Below are 20,530 nucleotides of genomic sequence, written 5' to 3'. Positions count from 1 at the left end.
CGACAGATAGACACGGCAATCGGGGTGAGGGCTGGTGCGCGGGGCGTCCCCTCGCTGTCCCCCCGCCACCCCCCGCCTCTCCCCCGCCTCATACTCCGATTGCCATGTTGACCTGTTGCGTAATATAGATATCAGTGTTTAAAAAGAATTGTGCCTACCTGACAATCCAAGTTTCCTAATAAATTACTTCCCATCATAATATTATTATAATAATTTAATAGTAAATTTAATAGTAAATGCACTTTCTATTGTTTCAAAAAATATAAATATATTAAGAAATTGTATTACTTTAGGTTAGTGTTAAATTAGTTTATTCATAATATTGCACCTGTAATTGACAACCATACTGAAATTATTTTGTAAATTTTATTGTCATTTAACTGTATGGAAGTTGTTGGTGAAATAAATAAAAAAAATAAAGTTAAAATTAAAAAGTGCAGCAATTAATCGCGATTGGAAAAATTGCAGCAAAGTGGAGTGGATGCAGGCTCGTACTGCAGCGAGGACGAGTGGATTGCTCTCCTGACTTGCAAAAGATAAAAAACCGGTCAAGTGCGAGTCGGCCTCGCACACGTGGGGTTCCGTAGCATCGTACAAGATATCACACTTTTTAATTTCTTTTGTGATGTACGTTACCACAAATTCACGGTTTTCGGATTTTTCCCTTTACTTGTGCTGCAAGACATTGCTACCCGATGACCTAAAGTCATGAAGACATTATGTTTAGGTCAACGGGAAGTACGTATATAGACAGAGTGAATTAGAGTGAGGGAACTCTCGGTATGAGCTTGAATCGACGATATGTCAAATATTAGGCTATAGCCCAGTCATTTGGTAATTTTAGATGAAAAGTTTTCCGGGAGTTATGCAAATTGGTGGTTTTATAGATTTACTATGGTGACGTAAAGTCAAAGAAAAGTAGGGCTACTATAGGGCTTCCTGGGTTAAATGTACTAACATTAGACGCCTGCCAGTGACGTCGAAGTCTCGAGGTTTTCGAAATTCCCTAACCGCCGTGAACTGTGCTATAGGTTTTAATTCCCTTGAGAGACAGACAGAGAATGAAGTGATCCTATAAGGGTTTTTCATTTTGAAGTACCTACGGAACCCTAAAAATGGAATACCTATAGCGCCTGCCAACCGCCGCGTCCGCTGCCCTGAGATCTTGATAAATACCAACGTACCAATAGCACTCGGACAGTACTCACATAGCACGATGGTATCATTGTGTCTCTCTTCTTGATTCTTGATTGGCAGAACTCACACACGTTGCAAAACATTATGAAGGTAACTCCATAATGTTTTGAAACGTGTACTACTACTGAGAGTAACCTCAGTCATGCACATTTCCTCACGATGTTTTCCTTCAACGTTAAAGTAAGTAGGTAATAGGTATGTACATTGTACATATTATTAAATGTCGAAAAAAAAATTCAATTTCAGATAGGTACATGTTCCTAACGAGATGTTTTTTTGCGGTAATTTGTGACAGAAGGGCTGGTTCATTTATTTTGCAAAAGACCAGCGTGGAAAGGCAGCCAGTTTTCTTGGCACCATTTTACGCTAACTAGAGTATAAAAGATTTTAAAAGACGATCACTTGATCATCTATGCAGCATTTTCAAGAGCTATAAACTTATCATCACAGTATCACATCACACTAATATTATTATAAAGGCGAAAGTTTGTGTGTATGTATGTATGTCTATGTATGTGTGTGTGTATTTTTGTTACTCTTTCACACAAAAACGACTGAATTGATTTGACTTAAATGGAATGGAGATAGATTATACCCTGGATTAACACGTAGGCTACTTTTTATCCGTACAAATCTATGAGTTCCCACGAAATATTTAAAAAAAACTATATCCACGCGAACGAATTCGCGGGCATCAGCTAGTATGAATTTAATGTCTAAACTTGGGTGAAAATACAGCAAATAGATAGCACTTCGACGATGAAATATGACGTATTATTAGTTTCCTTTCGTGTAGCAGCAGCACGTACTGCGTGGGATTGTTGGTAGTGTAGAACTGTCGGCGGAGCGCGGGAACACGTGACACTTCAATTTAGTGCAAAATGGCTTCGCACTTCATTGCACACGATATTCCACACATGTACACAAGAGTTTGGCGTTTTGCTCTTATTTTATGCTGTACACTAATTTGAAGTTTTACAATTCGATGTTTTAAATTTTTTTTAAATAATAAAATAGCGAGCAAACGAGCAGGCGGGTTACCTGATGTTAAGTGATTACCGCCGCCCCATTAACATTTGCAGCACCAGAGGTACCACCGATGCGTTGCCGGCCTTTCAGGGATTGTTGGTCGCCTTGAATAACCCCACGTAATCTAAAATTATGTAAGTTAAGCAAGCTCAGCGCTTAATCACCCACTCAAGAAAATAATTGCGATCCTTTTACATTTTCTTCCCACTGAGTCACACCCAGAGTTATAGTGTGACTCGTTGGGAATTCTAATGGATTAAAAGGTTGCAACTAGTACTTAGTGACTCGATGGGAGAATCGATGACACTATTGAGTGTGACTCGTTGGGCACCCACCCTTAAATACCAAGGTCTTTGGACAGAATGTGTTGCCAATGATGACATGGATCCGAGACTTGGTCGCTAACTATAGACCTCATAAGAATACTCATAGTCACTCAGCGGGCGGTGGAGAGAGCTATGCTTGGAGTTTCTCTACGTGACCAAATCAGAAAGGAGGAGATTCGTCGAGGATAATTTATAATGTAGGAAGTACATTGTAAAAGCTGGTTCATTGCGCCCAAATGTAAGAGATGATTAATTAAATAGACCCTATTAAATGTAAAGTATCCTTCAGAATTTATTACGAGAGAACTCCTATAATGAGGTGCTTATATTGCGGATTAATTATCTCAAGGACAACGCTGTGCCAATATTTGTGTTTCATAAGGAAATATTTTACCTATTATGAGTTTAATATTACGATAAACCTATTAGATTCTATCGAAATTACTCTGTACCCAATTCAGTGATATTATTGTTATGTACCAGGTTCCTACAATTCCTTCCTAAAATTAGCCTATGTCCTTCTCCGGGATACAAGCTATCTTTATATCAAATTCCGTCAAAATCAGTTCAACGAATGGACCATAAAAATCTAGCAGATAAAGATACAGGCAGACAAACTTAGTATGGATAAAGAATGATATACGATTGGATGATTTTCATCTGGGAGGACTTGGTGGGTCCTCATTGATGTATTTAAAGGTGTATAGAGTCTTCCAACTGGCACTTGGCCAGCGTGGTGGACTATAACCTAAACCCTTCTCACTCTCCACTTGTGATCACGGTTCTCCTGTCAGCGGTAGGTTAATTAATGATGATTGAGAAAATTCCGCAAAAACAGTGTAAGCATTTAGCTTCAAATTTAATTTTTAGTTCAAATTTAGATTAGTGCATAACTGCGCATCGGGCGGTTGGGCACTGCGCTGCACTATCCACATCCGATGGGCACGGTTCCAGAATGACCGCTTAACAAATCAACCATATTTTCCGGATTCAGTTCCCCGATTGTGTAAGAAAAACGTATCCGTCGTTATCGTTATCTCGGTTGGTTGGTTGAATTCGCAGTTGACATTATTCGGGTTCCGTACCCGAAGGGGGCTGACGGGATCCTATCACTGAACCTCCGCTGTCCGTCCGTCCGTCCGTCTATCTGTCTGTCAGGTTCTGTATCTCATGAATCGTAATAGAGTAATTAAAGAGCTGAAATTTCCACAGAATGTGTATTTCTATTGCCTCTATAACAATAAATAATAAAGATTTTAAAAAAGACGCCATGGAAACCTAAAAAGTGTTATTTCTTAAGCGATGGTACGGAACCCTTCGTTGTGTGAGCTCGACTCGCAATTGACTACCAATCAAGAGGCAGAATTTGCTACTGATTACGATTACGATGAATAAGTTTTTCTTAGTCACTAAACATGTAAAAATACAAAATTTTCCCGAATACAGAGCTGAATATCGTAGTTACATGACTGCCCGGCTCCATATACAACACACGTGCCAAAAATGTTCTATCGTCGCGGGCATCAGCTAGTACGTAATGATATACCTAACTAATCATTATTGACTACGTGATTCAAGCGCTGCTGCATCGGTACCTGCAGGGCATTACGAGGTTTCCTCTATAACTCATTGGTAGAGCAAGATTAATGAACAGAAACACTTTAAATACACCAATAATGACTTTTCCACTAGTTTCAAAAAACTACATTTTCTTTGGGTAATTATCTCGTTCTTCAATGCTGAAACTCATTTATTCAAAAATTCAGTGTACTTGGTGGGAAATCAGAATTTTATTCCTACTTGTGAATCGTAAACAGCAAAAGGCGAAGGGCTTGATTGTAAACCCAAGCAACCGTTAGCTCCGGCGCTCCGCTGGCAGATGGGCAACGAAGCAATTTCGCTCGAGGGGCGAATTACTGACAAATATAATTTTCCTTACAAATGCTTACAACTTAAATTATAATGAGTAACTTTTTTTTTACTTTGACCTTGTAGTGTGGTTTTGGAAGTCGGTTTTTGCAAATTAGTAGTTGTCTTATGAGGCTGCATAGTGATTCTAGACATAGAGTGAGTCCTTAATCAGTGAATACGAAATACGCAGACTCAACTCAGAAGAAACTAGCGCAAAACTCAGTATTAACTTTAATATAATATTGAAAATTTTCATGTATTGTTTGGTAACACGTGAAACAAGATTAATTTTGAATGATATCAAGCACGGGCACAAAGGTACCTACTCGTACGTTCAATGAGCCCCCGGCAACACGAGCGTCAGCTCATTTCGTCTCTTATCAAATAAAAAGCAAAAGGCAAACAAATTCCGCAACTTTTGTGATTCAATTTATAAAGCTTTGTCTTCTTTGTGAGGAAAAAAAATTCAGCATTTTTATTATTTGTGTAACAATCGAAAGATAATGAGATTACTTGACTGTAAGTGAACGTTTTGTACGACGTTATAATATTAGCGTCTGATAAAATAAATAAATAAAGCAGTTTAGTTTGATATAACATTGTCGGTCATCATCAACATGTTATTCTCAATCCATTGCCGGCCCACGACTAAATGCAGTAGACAAGGGTGTAGGCCATAGTCTACCACGCTGGCCAAGTGCGGATTGGCAGAATGCGTACTCCTTTGAGAACATTACAGAGATCTCTCAGGTTGCCTCGCGATTGTTTTCCTTCACCGTTAGAGCAAGTGATATTTATCGATAGGAATCGAACCTCCTGATAAGGTGGGCAAAGTCTTAAGCACTCGGATATCTTTGTTCCTTTTGTATTGCTAAGTTGTTAGTACTTAGATAAAAGACAGAAGTTCTTGACTATCTTAACTTGAGTCGCATTGGAGTAATTGGAATAATTGTTATTTAAGTAGATTAAGGCTTCTTGTCGTACCTATGTTCAGATAACTTTGGGCGCAATTATTGAATTAGTTAAGATTTAGATTACTTATAATATTTAGGTCAGTACATTTTGTCAAAGAAAGTCGATGTTTAATATTTTTTTTACACAAGTTAGCCCTTGACTGCAATCTCATCTGGTGGTAAGTCATGATGAAGTAAATGGAAGCGAGCTAACTTGAAGTATGACAGTTAAACCCATACTACTAACCGGTTTCTCTTACCGGAACGCAAAATTCCTTGTCGGCACGGCTTTTGCCGGGAACTAGCCACGACCGTCGCGTCTCCCACTAGACCAGACCAGACACAATTTAGAACCACTAGACCAGACCAGACACAATTTAGAACCACTAGACCAGACCAGACACAATTTAGAAATTATAAAATTCCAAATGTCCCTGCCGGGAATTAAACCTGAGACCGAGAACACAGTTGAATTTCTAAATATCCTTTCTTGTGTTTACAGACATCCAATTCCAATTTTTTCATAATATACCTACATAGATTTAGAAACTATTTAAATACTAATTCGATTTCATCTACATTATATTCTATTTCAATTCCGGTATAAACTTCCATTCTAAACCCGCTGTAACATGTGAAACAGAAATCTGTAGAAGTAATTCGCGATGAAATAGAAAAATGTGGTCACTCTCATCTGCGGAGCTCACCGCCGACACGTGAGTGACGTATTGCGAACTTGGACATCATGGTTCCAACTGCACAAATACCTACTACAATATGCTTTGCTTTTAATTTAGTTCTAACTTCTAATACACTATTATTCTACACATATGAAAAGACTTGTCTATACATATAAAAAGACGTCCTGACTGACTGACTGATCTATCAAAGCACAGCTTAAAAGCGACTGGGTTCAGAAACTTCGAAGGGCAGTTTAGGCTCCTTTTACGACTAAGAAGTAACTTTGAAACTTCCACGCTTGGTTTAAATGGAGGATGAAAATCCGACATTTTTCATGTTAGGCATATCTATGAATCTTGGTAGGCATTCAATTAAAAATAAAGAAATACGTATTTCTCGGTTTTTGAGAATTCTTAACGTCTTGGGTGTTGAAATAGGGGATGAAAGTCTATATAAAATTTTATCAGGGTGCCCTACCCGAAAGCTGTCAACGGGGCCCTATTATTAAGCCTCCGCCGTATGTCCGTTTGTCTGTCTTACCATGCCCCTACTACTATACATATATTACTAGCGACACGCCCCGGCTTCACACGGGTAGCTTATTAGTTAGAGTCATGTGGGTCAAGTGTATTACCATCTTCATAGGGATCTCTAATTTTTTTTAAACTTCGTTACTCAGGAATAATTTAGCTTTTTACTGGTGAAAGAATTTTCAAAATCGTTTCAGAAGTTCCAGAGATTAACCCTTTCAAACAAACTTACATACTTTAACTCTTTATAATATTAGTATAGATCATATTATATCTGATACAAATATTATACTAATTCGATAGAACTGTTCCCAAACAAATACCTCACGTAGGCACATATCTAGACTCACACCACTTACTAATGTAGGTATATTAAAATATCTAGCTATAAGAGCAGTGGTGTGGGACTGACATCGATTCCTTGCGAAGATAAAACCGTGATTTATCGATCTCAATATGAAATAATGTCTCAACTTACAACATACAGCCTTTTCAAGCAATTTTACGAGTATATTGGACCTACCTATATCTACATCGTACAATTTTCTTGTCTACAAACAATATAAGTTTAATACAAAGCCCGTCTGCCGTGCATAGCAGGGGTTGTTTATTTTACCTACTTTTACGATGTTATGTCCTATCGTACCTAGACTACCTAGTGAATAAAGTTGTTGATATTCAAACTATCTTACAGTATATAATACCTGCTACCAATTCATCGCTGGCTCACTGGTTTCTCAGCAGAAAAGCCATATTCTGCCACGCTGGCCAAGTGGCATTGCCAATTGTGTGCGTTTAAAGCAAGTTATATTAATAGCTTAAAACGCACATAACTCGAAAAGAATTAGTCACAAGATTACAAAAATATAAAAGGTAACCATAACGTGTTATATAGTATTTTTATGGAGAAAACACTAACGGTTCATTTACATGTAAACGTTTTAAAGTTTACTTTTAAAAGCAAAATGAGTTGCACAAGTTAGTGTACGTGTGAGTACCTACATAACTAAGGTTATAGATAAAGTCAAAGTTTAACTGAAACCGTAACTTTGACTCTAGTTTATTTCAACTCTGAAAACTACAGCGTAATCGAATTGACCTTACAACTCATCCCACAACATTACTGAAGAACAAGTTTTTTAATTATCTGTTAGTAAGATATTCCACCACAGGAAAACTTTGTAGGCTTTGCGGGAGTTAGATATAATTCTGCCAAATTGGAAAACCGCTGTAGGTACATGTATAGCCACAAGGATACTTTAAATTTCTGAAAGTTACGTACTCCGTAGATGAAATCATCTCAATATGATAATGAATGAATATTATGAAAGGAAAAGATGACTGACTGACTGACCTATCAACGCACAGCTTAACAGGGCTCTCTCCGTCACTCGCTTCATACAAACGTAGTTCCAATTTCATTTGAATATTAAGCAACCAAAGTCCATGAAATTTTGCAGACATATTCTAGAAATTAATATCTGTGTCTGTGGTGTTTTAGATTTTCTAAAAATATGTAGTTTTAAAATTACAGGGGCTCAAAGATTTGTATGTAAATTTTTAAGACCGCGTAACTTTGAAACCGAATATTTTAACAGAAATCTGGAAAACCACAGACATAGATATTAGTTTCTAGAATATGTCTGCAAAATTTCATGAACTTTGCTTGCTTAATATTCAAATGAAATTGGAACTACGATTGTATGAAACGAGTGATGGAGAGAGCCCTCTTAATCTGGAATCCAAGCAATCAGTAGCAATGCTTGACATTGCATCTTCTTACTCTTCTTGAATAAAGTGAAAACATCAAGCTTCCAACGCATGTGGGATGCACATAGCATACAAGATCAAAGAAAGTAATATTCAAGTCAGGTTTAACATTCATAAAGTAACTTTTACTCGTGCTTGAGAAAAATTCTTATTCAAACATCTCAGTAAGTTATATTTTCTAAGTTGATTCACTGTTTGTTGGTAAACTGTTTAATTGGCCGGCGCTCTTCTTATACCAAGCAAGCGTAGAGTAAGTCAAGAGTAAGTTTAAAATAGGTAAGTACGACTACGACTCGATAGGAAGGAAACTTGTTTAACAGCTCACCACAGTACATACATTTCGAGGACGGTATTACAAAGGTATTCAAAGTTTAGAACTCTTGTCCACATACTTTGACGAATGTTTAAGAACTTCTTAAGAGAACAATGATCAAAAATGAAGTATCTTTCAACAGAAGTATAGGTAAGCTGCTGGCGAGGGATGAAAGTGATGAAGCACGCTTGTCTCAAAGATGCCAATTCGTTTAAAAGAGGAGGGAAAACTGATGCCGGAATAGTGTTCCATATCTTGGCATTTCTAACTAGAAACTAGGAAGCAAATCGCTTCGTACGTGTGATATCGATTGCTGTAAAAACGTGAAGAGGTAGCAAGTCAAAAACCTAAGCTAATTCATTTAGAAATTCAGCTAACACGAAGCATTTACAGTTTGAAGCTAACAACCGGAATAGCCCAGGTATAAAACACCATTACCAGACATTGCTTGGATTCTTTAAAATAAGGAGTCGTTTTACGAGTTATCGTAAAAATTCAAATTTTATAGCAGATAATGGAACCCAATCCGAGGAATATGATGCTGGGCTCAATCATAAACCTGATAGCTCCTGGATCTTGGTGAGTTCATATCATGTAGAATGGGTGAGAAAAATTGAATCAAATAAATAAATGAAAATTGACTTAGAAAGACAACACTCAACTGTAGTACAGTTCTGAGCGGCTAGTTCTGTAATTCGTCTTTGAGTGGTGAAGTTGATCCGGAGAGTCGACGTGTACCCAGCATCCGGGGAGTGAAGACAATCATTTTGTGGAGATGCAATTTGTTTATGCGATGAAAGGTGCGAGTACAGAATAAAGAAAGTAGTTATTGTACATATAACTGCCTCGTCGGACTAGACTCAGTGGTTAGCGGGTTAGCTGCAGATGATGAGATCCTGGGTATGATACCCAGATATTTTTACTGTATGTTTACTAGCTATATATCACACTAGCGACCCGCCCCGGCTTCACACGGGTAGCGTACTACAATTTTCGTAGGGACCTCGACTTTAGCCTGTATTACTCCGGAATAATGTAGCTTCCTACTGGTGAAAGAATTTTCAAAATCGGTTCAGTGGTTTCAAAGATTACTTCCTACAAACAAATTTACAATCCTTACCTCTTTATGGTATTGGTATAGATTCCTCCTACATCAATATTATTACTATTATTATTACTGTAAAAAAAACTCTTCTGAACACACTCCGTTCAATTTCAGTCACTTCCCGGATGCAGTGGTGAGCGCTGTTGTATTATCGATAGAAAGCCGGTCGGGGTCTGGAAGGTTTGAATAATTTCTATTTTATCTCTGGTTTTATTTCTATTTTATTCTATTTTATCTAATTTTAAAAAATAACTCCCCAACGTCTCTTCAGTGCAAAAATCACTCCAGTTAAAAACTACTGAAAAACATATCGTCGAGACTTTCCCACTAAAATAACAAACAATTGTAGTGGTGGTCGCGTTAGTCTAGTTAGTTTAACTCGCACAGAGCTGCGGTGTCTAATTTAATTTAAAGCCAGTGTACACTACGGACACTGCGGTCTGCAGCAAACTGTAAAAGAAAAAGTTTTTCAATGAAGTTTCCGCTGGAACAAGCAGTCGTGGCTCGGTGCCTAATGTTACTTTAATTGTTTTTAAACAATAGCTTCCTAATAATGTGATTTTCCAGTGAGAATACTAAACTGTGAGCTCTGCAATATTCCTCTTTCCCCTCTAAGTGTAGCGCTTGATCTAGAAATGGATAAGTACCTTTGCCCAGCGCTGGGAGCTGGGATGGCTAGTACATAAGCGAGGGTGTAGTTTATGACGCAGGTGGACGCGCGCGGGCGGGCCGGTCCCGCGGGCGAAGGTAAAAACACACGGTCGTTTTACGAGCGACAGTTATAAATGTACTTCAGAGAATTGGCTATTTACTTGTGTTGCGTCGCTACGCACTCACTCGCTACTTCATCGATACAAAAACTTTTGACGTAGGTACCGACCAAGAGCTCGCGAGGGCCAGACCTTCGCTATTTACAAAAACTTTCTCGATCACTGACTACCTATGTCGACTATAGATACAGTTTAAAAGTTGAAGGGTGTCTGGCGTGGAGTTGCCGCGACACTAAGTATCTGGCAATGCATGACGTGATTTCTAATACTATTCCGAAGAAAATATAAAATAATGGACTTTACACTTCGTCGTAAGATTACCTGTTACCTCTATTACCTGTTATCTTCCAAAGCCATCACGATCCAAACTTCATAGTCTCTGATCGTACCTCACTGTGTTGGGGACAACTTTCAGCTTTTATAAAAAAAAAGGAAGGTCTGGCACAGCTGGCTCTATTCCAATCCAAGATCTTATTTTCAAATTATGGTTACAATTCAAACGTTTAAAACTCAATTTTAAATCTCTTCATCGATGAACGTGGTAGGGATGACAGGTCCTTAAAAAACATCCTTTCCCCAAGAACTCGTGCCTTCTTCCCAGAAAAGCATAAATATGAAATTATGACGACACGGTTATATTATATTTCTCTATAATTAATTCTCTATACATAACTATAAATATAACGTAATCTGACAGTAATAGTTTACTCTGGTAATAGGGACGATGCAATATTTCACCGTTCCGTTTAATCCTTATTGATTTCCGCACCACATTTTAACGCAACGGTCTTTCCAATATCCAAGTTCCAATTATAATATTTTCAAACACAGTGTAATGTTATACATTTTATGTTTCACTATTTGACATTATTTTCACCTTGAAATAGCAACTATTGTAATTAAATTTTTGCATAAAGTTACAAACCTCAAAGCTAGGGCATTAGAGCCAGTTTCTCCAGCGCTACTAGGTGCTGGTAAATAACTAAACTGCGTCGCTGCGGTCGGACGAGCACTAATAGTCCCTGCTCGGTGTGTCTGGTACAACGACCGCAACTGCTGATATCAAAATTTTATAGCTTAGGACTTTAGTTTACAAATAACTTAGCCATTTAAATGTAATGTGTTACATTCTGTGGCGAGATTAATTAACATAACTATGCACAGTTGTGTATACGACAAAAACCTTAAAATTTAATCTGTATTTTGGAAAAGAAACGGTGATTGTGATATTAATGATTCTTCATAATCAAGATAGGAACGATTTGTCTCGGTTGTATACAGAATGTTAGTTAACTTGAGCCTAATTTTTTGAAACAGAGTCCGTGCCCGAACGGGACAATTCAAAAAATTGTAGCTTGTCTCTGAGCTTTTTATGAGGCCACTATGGACACTTAGCGGACGATGGAGAGAGCTATGCTTGGATTTTCTCCACGTGCTCAAATCAAATATGAAGAGATCCGTAGCAAGACTAGAGTAACCGACATGGCTCAGCGAAGCTGCAGTGGCAATGGGTAGGGCACATTCAAAAAACAGTTAGACGTTGGGGTCTCAAGGTGCTGGAATATCGACCTTACACCGGAAAGCGCAGTGTCGGAAGACCCTTCGCCAGGGAGCCGCTGAACGACGGCAGCGCAAGACTGTAGCGTGTGGACATACCTACAAGAGAACTGTGTGGGTAGTGGAGGTCTATCGGTTGATAATGATGATGATGATATGAATGTATTCATACTTGAATATGCCAGTAATAAGCTAAGCTGATCCCTAGCTCCACGGCCACGCCTGTGCTGTCTGGGCTCAAATGTATAAACATTTGCCCAGCCACGGTACAAAAAAATAAACCACGTTTATTTCAAGTTTGATTTGCGTCATATTCTTCACATTTGTGAATATTATGTAAAGTGTATTTCCCTCGCTCCCGTCGCCGCGTGCTGTAGCGGGCAGCCTGGCAGCGCGCCAGCTGCGGGGCGCCGTTCATTTGTGAGACTGCTCGCTCTGACTTCCTTACGATTTATTCTATACAATATTATGCCAAAACTTTAAACACATCCTGTGTTGAGCCTATTAGCATCCTGCATAATTAAAGCGGTGATAGCTTAGTGGTTAACACCTCCGCCACCTGGTCGGGGGTTCAGGTTTCAATCCCGGGCACGCACCTCTAGCTTTTCGAAGTTTTGTGCGTTAGTATCACTTGCTTTAGCGGTGAAGGAAAATATCGTGAGGAAACTTGAACGCCTGGGCCTCGAAGAGTTTTCCATAATTTTCTCAAAGATGTGTAAATTTTGCTGATCCACATTTGACCAGCGTGCTAGAATACTGAATATCATTCTGACAAGAGATCTGTGTTCGGTAGTGAGCCAGCGTATATTCTTATTCAAATAAACCATAATTTGATGATGATGATGAGTGACTGCAGGCGCCGAACTGGATCGTAACAAGTGTAAATTAAAAATTTATAACACCCCCGACAAAGTATCTGAGTTTTCCAAAACATCATTTTCAAATAAATAATTATGTATCAAGGCAACGTCCATCTTGACAGCTTGACATATTTTGTCAATTGACATAATATTATGAACCTAACGGTTATGTAACCTTCTTTTCTACGAGAAAACTAGAAAAGAGCTGATAACTCTTAAACGGCTGTACCAATTTTTTTGGATTATAGCTAAGAACACTCTCGATCAAGCCACCTTTCAAACAAAAAAAACTAAATTAAAATCGGTTCATTCGTTTAGGCGCTACGATGCCACAGACAGATACACAGATACACAGATACACAGACACACAGATACACAGATACACAGATACACACGTCAAACTTATAACACCCCTCTTTTTGGGTCGGGGGTTAAAAAGGTCGTGAATTCATGAACTGTCAAAATAAGTACTTCATAATAATATCACGACGTGGTTATCCTTGGTACTTTTCTGTGTACTGTGAAAATACTCCCTAACGGCCAAAGATGGCGTGCTACGACACCCGTAGCAGTTCTACGCTACGCCGTAGCATAGCCCTTGCTACGCAGTAGATTGTACAAGAGCTTTCCACTAGGTGGCGCTACTATACATTTTGAACAACCCACCACCGACCGTCATGAAACCCAGCAATTACAGAAACTTCTACTGGATGGCTCTCTAAAACTGAAGATTGACATACAATTTGTTTGTAATGTACAGTCAAAGACCGTAAGTCGTTTAGCACCTTAATGATCATATTCGCGTGGCACAATTATGCACATGCGTTAGATGTGTGTGCATAAAAAAAGATACTAAATGCGACAGGTTTTCGATGCAATAGTTTCGTGGAATTGCAACTCGAATTCTGAGGCCGACCGTACCATTCGAGGCGATCTTGTTACAATACACGGACTGACTTGTAGCGTGTCTTTGTAATGTATCATTCAAGGTTTTTTCTCAAGCGTGCTCCATTTTTAGTCTAAATGGCAGACTTGCACTGACTAATAATGTAACACTCAAAGATATTGCGCGAAAAAACGACAGTCAAGTGGAGCACGTGCCGCGCGGCGCACACGATACATTACAAAGTAACGTTATAAGTCAATCTTCGGTTTAAGTTACAAAATTCGATACATTACACCAAAATGTTACAAGCCAGTCTCCAGCTTTATGGTTCAGTTATAGCCTTGGTATATAATTTACAAGAATATTATGTAATGGTCAGAACATCCTGAACAGATGTCAGGGATAGTAAATTATTATTATTAGAGAATAGTTGTTTAAGTTTCCTGGGGCAATAATGGGCTCTTTATAGTTTCCTACATGTCAGGCCATGTGTCTGTAACTCAGTTATTTGATATAGAAGCTTTTACTGCTGTAGGATTGCACGAGTATACCCCTTTTCATCAAGTTTATAAGGGTGTATCTAAATCGACATTAACTTGTATAAAGACCTAGTTTTTATATGTATATCCATCCTTTGAAGTAATCCTATAGGGATTAAGTGATTATGTAGATACATCGATCTCTATGGATAGTTATTTGGTATCTTTGTAGCTCTGTTGCTTACGATTCAAAAAGAAGAAAATATTATTTTTATTTGATGTTTTGTTTCCAAAATTATTGAATTTAATACCTATATGTAAAATATGTAAAGATTTGGATATTTGTTACTTCTTCACGTGAAAATGACTGAAGCAATCTGGCTGATATTCGGAATGGATATTAAATATAGCTTCGAGTACCCTGCATTAACACATAGGTACATAACCCACATTGCATTACAAAAATCTCGATAAATCGAAGAGTCCCCGTGGAATTAAAAAATATCCATGCGGACGAAGTCATAGGACATCATCTATGTAGTTAAATATAAATACATCTTCATTTCTTCATCCAAAACCATTGAATTTATTTCAGTTTTCTTAACCTCTGTAGGGTCTGTTTCAAACTAGGGTCTGTTTTCAGAGCATCAATCACTTGTTATTATTTTGTCAGGAAAGGCCCTACATCGAAACTTACTGATTCAATTCATTTCTGAGCCAATAACTTTGCGAACTTTGAAATAACAAACAGACAGCAGTAAGATATCTACCTACCTTTAATAATTTCGCATTTGTAATACATATAGAACATTCCCTCCAAAACCAGCGAGGCCTCGCAATTATTATTAGTTTGGCATATTTCAATCCTTGAGTTAAAATATGGAGCTGCAGACCTCATACACAGGCGTCAAAAACATAATTCGACTGTGTGTCGCAACATGTCCTGTTTCAAATGTTCGACGATTCCACGTTACGCTATTTCGTACTCCGCAGTACAGTTCAAGATAGTTAACTAGTTTGGAAAATAATTGGAAAAGCACGTACACTAGTGGGCCCAGGGCCCGCTACAAAGCTAGGCGTAGACAATCACTATATTTTAGCTGAAGCTGTTTTCCTTCATTTACTAAATACTAAAATAGTAAGAGCTGTCTTAGGATAATAATGCGGTGGATTCCTCGATCCTTGAGCATACGATCAACTAATAGACCGAGATATTATCGACTCTTGGTTTTAACGGTTATTATCAGATGTTAGTGATAATGACCGCGACCGACGACTTAACGTGCTCTCCGAAGCACGGAACATAAATGCCTGGACATATTATTATTATAAAAGAATAAACTTACTGACTGACATATCAATGTAAGATTATTCAAAAAATTTAGACTTTTACTAAATAAATTTCAGAAATTTCATCCGACCGAAGTCTGGATGGGTAATCACTACTTATCACCCGGTCTATTATAAATGTGAAAGTGTGTTTGTTTGTTGGTTTGTCCTTCAATCACGTTGCATCGAAGTTACAGATTGACGTAATTTTTTGCATGGGTTGGGTATAGTTAAAGACCTGGAAAGTGACATAAAGTAATTTTGTCCCGGAAAATCAAAGTGTTTCAACGGGATTTCCGGAACCCTAAATCCATGCGGACGAAGTTGCGAGCATCAGCTAGTCTTTTATACTTTTGCTACTAGAATATTGGTATTATGATAAAGACAGTGTTTGATTGATGCAAATTAACAAAACCTTTTTTCGAATATATAAAAGTAAAGTGAAAAAACGTCAGACGTGACATTTGTCATTCGCCACAGACTATTTCAGTTTTTAACGTCTGGTGCACACGAACACTCCCCCGGCCTTGGAAGGCATCACTTTCAAAGGTTCTTAATCACTTGCTACCGGTTGGAGTGGTTGGAGCAGTTGGATGCGGATCACACGTCACTGGTAAGGGGCAGATCTTCGAGAATGCTCGCCGTACCACGTTGCCATTAGCCATGCGTATGGATGCTACCCTAGAGACTCCGTCCTTTCCGGGAAAGATGGCGACGATGCGGCCCATACTCCACTTCAGAGGGGGATTGTTGTCCTCCTTTATGAGCACAAGTGTGTCTTCTTTTAAACTGTCACCGGCCTTGTTCCATTTTGTTCTCACTTGGAGCTCGGAGACATACTCTTTGGACCACCGGCTCCAGAAGTGCTGTCTGGCTTGCTCGACTCGCTGATAGCGCGTGAGTCGATGCGCTGGTACTTGCTCGTAGTCTTCACAGGCAGGCGACGTCAGCGGACGGCCAACCAAGAAGTGTGCGGGTGTGAGAGGGGTGAAATCGTTCGGATCAGTCGACATAGGAGATAGGGGACGGGAGTTAAGGACGGCTTCTACCTGTGCCAACACCGTGCTAAACTCCTCAAATGTAAAATTTGCATTGCCTACAACCCGTCTAATATGGTGCTTGCATGACTTTACCCCTGCTTCCCACAGCCCTCCAAAATGCGGGGAATATGGAGGGATAAACTTAAACTTAATGTTATTGTTTATAGCGAATTCTTTAATCTCATCTGCGCAATTAGCTAAAAATTTTGAAAATTCTGTCATTAGACCTGTAAAATTCCTTCCATTATCAGAGAAGATCTCGGCTGGCTTGCCACGCCGCGAGACGAAACGCTTTAGCGCCAGCAGATACGCATCAGTCGATAAATCTCCGACTAACTCGAGATGAATAGCTCGTGTTGCAAAGCAAACGAACAGGCTAACGTACGCCTTTATTAATTTAGCGCCTCTTCCTTTGCGATTCTTCTCCCTTCGTCTGGTTTATCAACTTTCTCAATTCTTCAGTCTTTTCTTTTTCCTTAGAGTATAACAGCTTCCAAAAAACTACGTCTTGAGCTAATTCGTCTTCGCGCGTACAAGTGTCATTGTTGTTAGGAGATTGCCCATTTTGAACTACAGCGTTATTATCCTCCACAGGTCCGCAATCCTCTCTAAGTGATAATACTGGAAGTGATAGACTTAACATTTCCGAAGAGTGTGAAATGGTACATTTGCGACGTTCTGTATTCAACGATCTACGACCGGTCCCACATGATATTCTTTTGTTGTTTTTTTTTTCCAATTCCTGAGAGTTAGCTCTTTTTAGACCATTTTCTAGATTTTTGTTCGAACGTAGATTACTGTTTTCTTGCAAAGCTTCCTGATTTGAATTATTCTGGCTTATATCAGACATCCTTTTTTCAGCATTTTTGGCCTGGGAGCTATATTTTTCATTAATAATTGAGAGATTAAGGGTAGTTAAGCTTGAGAAATTTTTTTCTCTTTCGCCTTCTTTTTCGTTAGCTGAGTTTCTGTCAATTATTTCTTCTTCTGATTCAACTAGTTGTTGCACTTCATCATCTTCACAATCTTTACTAGTTGAACATATGCCTTGCTTTGGATGAAGACGATGACGGGTTTTGGTCAACTCAGTATGGCATAGTTTAAAATATGCGTTCTTCAAACTCTGCCATGTTCTGTTTGTAACTTTAGAACTGGCGGCTAAGTCCATCCACACCTTTTTTCCTGTAACTTCACCGTATGCTTTGTGTAAGCTTAAGTAGTCCACTATAGCTTTTAACTCCTTCACAGAATATTGTTGCTCCATTTTGAAGGGCACGAACGTACACAATTTTTTATCTTTATGTGATAATAATTATCAATCACCGTATTTAACTCACGTTTACATTGAGTATATGACTAGTTTGAAAATTGAAAAATTTCTACGCGGTAAGAATATTAATTATCAAATCAAAATTAAACAAAGCTAAAGCAGGGCGCCGGCAATAGAACACAAACGAATAACCATTTGTAAGTCATTTAGGGATTTATCACTGGTGGATTTGGCGCTTGCATCGAAAACGACGCGTAATTTGGTTGTGGTACTATTTTCGTTAAACACACAGAAGTGTGGCATGAAGTAATGTGGAGTTGGAAAATCGTGTATACGATCCATGTGCCCCAGGCTAATATATTCGTCAATAAAAGCCTTGTATAGCTGCGCGCAATTCGTTGATCGAGAAAGTCGTTTTTCCAGAGCGACTAAACGCCTGTATGCTTGTGTATACGAGTCACCTAGTAAGGTGGGAGACTCGCTGAATGGTATTTTAACAATAAATCGTCCCTGAGGATCGCGCCTAGTATTTAGGACAAAGTCTTCTTCGCAAGCGCGCTCCACCTCAGACTGCACATGAAAGCCACGGGAAACTTCTTCGAGCTCCCAGAATTTGCGTAACTGGGAGTCGATTGAATGTAATTGTGTGTAGTTACAAAGAATAGTATTAGAAATAACCGGTAAGTTATTTATCGGTCCTGAAATGACCCAACCTAATTTTGTATTTTGTAAGAAAGGGCCACTCGCAAGGGGAATTTTCCCTTCGCTTAACAGGTCCCAAAAGTGATCAGCACCTATTAAGATGTCTATGTCAAAACCGTCCAGGTATGAGGGATCAGCTAGCGTTATGTGATGCGGAATTTTAATTTGGTTGAAATTAATAGGTATAGATGGCGCCGGTGGTGTTATTTGCGGTAACACCAAACATTGTACATGGGTAGAATAATCGTCATTTAATGATCGAATGTTAATTTTGCACGATTGAAAACATTGTGTGACGGAATTTCCTATTCCTTGTATTTTTCGTGTGGACTGTATTAATGGCGTATTAATTTGGTCGCAGATTGCCTTTCGTATAAAGCAACACTGACTCCCGCTATCAAGCATGACGCGGCATATAATAGTTTTTCCCGAATCATCTGTTACTCTGACTAGCGCTGTCGATAACAATACAGGTTGTGTGAGTGACGCCTGCGCGCATTTGACGTCTGTCCCACTAATAACCTGTGACGAGTAGGTCTGAACCGATGTGCATTGAGGGGAGTCACTGATGCATTCATTCTGCGCTGGTGCTAGTGGTGCTAGTGGCACTAGCCACTTGACCTTCAGTTGCGCTGTGTTCGCGATGGATAATTGTGTTATGTTTGAGGTTGCACTTCCGGCAGGGCCCGAACCTACAAACGTCCGGTCCGTGCCCGGCACGGAGGCAATTCACGCATAATTTATTTTTCTTAATATAATTAATTTTATTGTCTATGGTGGAGTCCAAAAAGGTCTGGCATGAATATCCTATATTCCTAATTCCTGTGTTAACACAGTGTTCAACAATCTAACGCTATTTATCTACGCGCTACAACATTTACATGTAAGTACTTTGCTGTGACTTTACTTCTCTTTTACAAACTACAAAATGTCTAAAACTGATCTTACTTTGCCTAAATCTCCATTGTTAGACCCATCTGCGCAATTAATAAAAGAGTTAATCAAACAAAGGGGGGTTTTAAAGGGCAGATTAACTAAATTATCTGCATATGTAAGTTCCTTTGAAAATCAGGTTTTAGACCGCAGTAAGCGGGCAGAATTAAATTTAAGAATACAAGGTGCATCTAACTTGTTGTCTGAATTCAATCAAGTTCAAATGAAGTTGGATGGACTCCTTCCAGACTCAGAGGATGATGAGCAGCTTGAAGAGAGGGAATGCTTTGAAAACAAATATTATGCTATCATAGACCAAGCCGAGTGCATCTTAGGCACTGAGTCCGTGCCATCTACTGTGAGAAATGAGTGTAGGGACAATCATGATGCGTATCAGGCGGTAAAGCTGCCAACTATCAACTTACCTTCCTTTGATGGTTCGTACGAACAGTGGCTCGAGTTTAAGAATACTTATGTGTCTCTCGTTCATGTGTCAAATACTATAAGTATTATTCAAAAATTTCACTATCTTAAGTCTGCACTTAAGGGCCCTGCCGCACTTGTTATTAATTCAATTGAATTTACACCAGATAATTATTTTGTTGCCTGGGAATTACTTATGAATAGATATAATAATAGTAGGCTACTGATACATAATCATGTTAAAGCGTTGTTCACTATTCAACAAATATCGAAGGAGTCGCCTGTATTGTTGCGCAAACTAATTGATGTTGTGTTGAAGAACCTAAGATCCCTGAAGTTACTAGGCGAGCCCACAGAACATTGGGACACACTTATAATTTACATGGTTGTGTCAAAACTAGATGACTCAACGGAGCGAGCGTGGGAAAAACATAGGAGTGAGTTAGGATTAGGTGAACAACAGAAG

At 38.8% G+C, this 20,530-nt stretch overlaps 1 protein-coding gene across 1 annotated transcript; it reads right to left on the bottom strand.

Moving 5' to 3' along the window:
- Window positions 1-17,133: 17,133 nt before the first annotated feature.
- Window positions 17,134-18,000, bottom strand: LOC123869112. Its single transcript, XM_045911851.1, has one exon. The coding sequence runs from the start codon at window positions 17,998-18,000 to the stop codon at window positions 17,134-17,136; it is 867 nt and encodes a 288-aa protein (XP_045767807.1).
- Window positions 18,001-20,530: the final 2,530 nt, after the last annotated feature.

Source organism: Maniola jurtina, chromosome 10, assembly GCF_905333055.1.
Source record: "Maniola jurtina chromosome 10, ilManJurt1.1, whole genome shotgun sequence".
NCBI classification, from domain to species: domain Eukaryota; kingdom Metazoa; phylum Arthropoda; class Insecta; order Lepidoptera; family Nymphalidae; genus Maniola; species Maniola jurtina.
This window is presented reverse-complemented; position numbering and strand designations above follow the sequence as displayed.

Excerpts from the sequence above, each read along its gene's own strand:
- LOC123869112 (XM_045911851.1), bottom strand. The coding sequence starts at position 18,000 with ATGGAGCAACAATATTCTGTGAAGGAGTTAAAAGCTATAGTGGACTAC.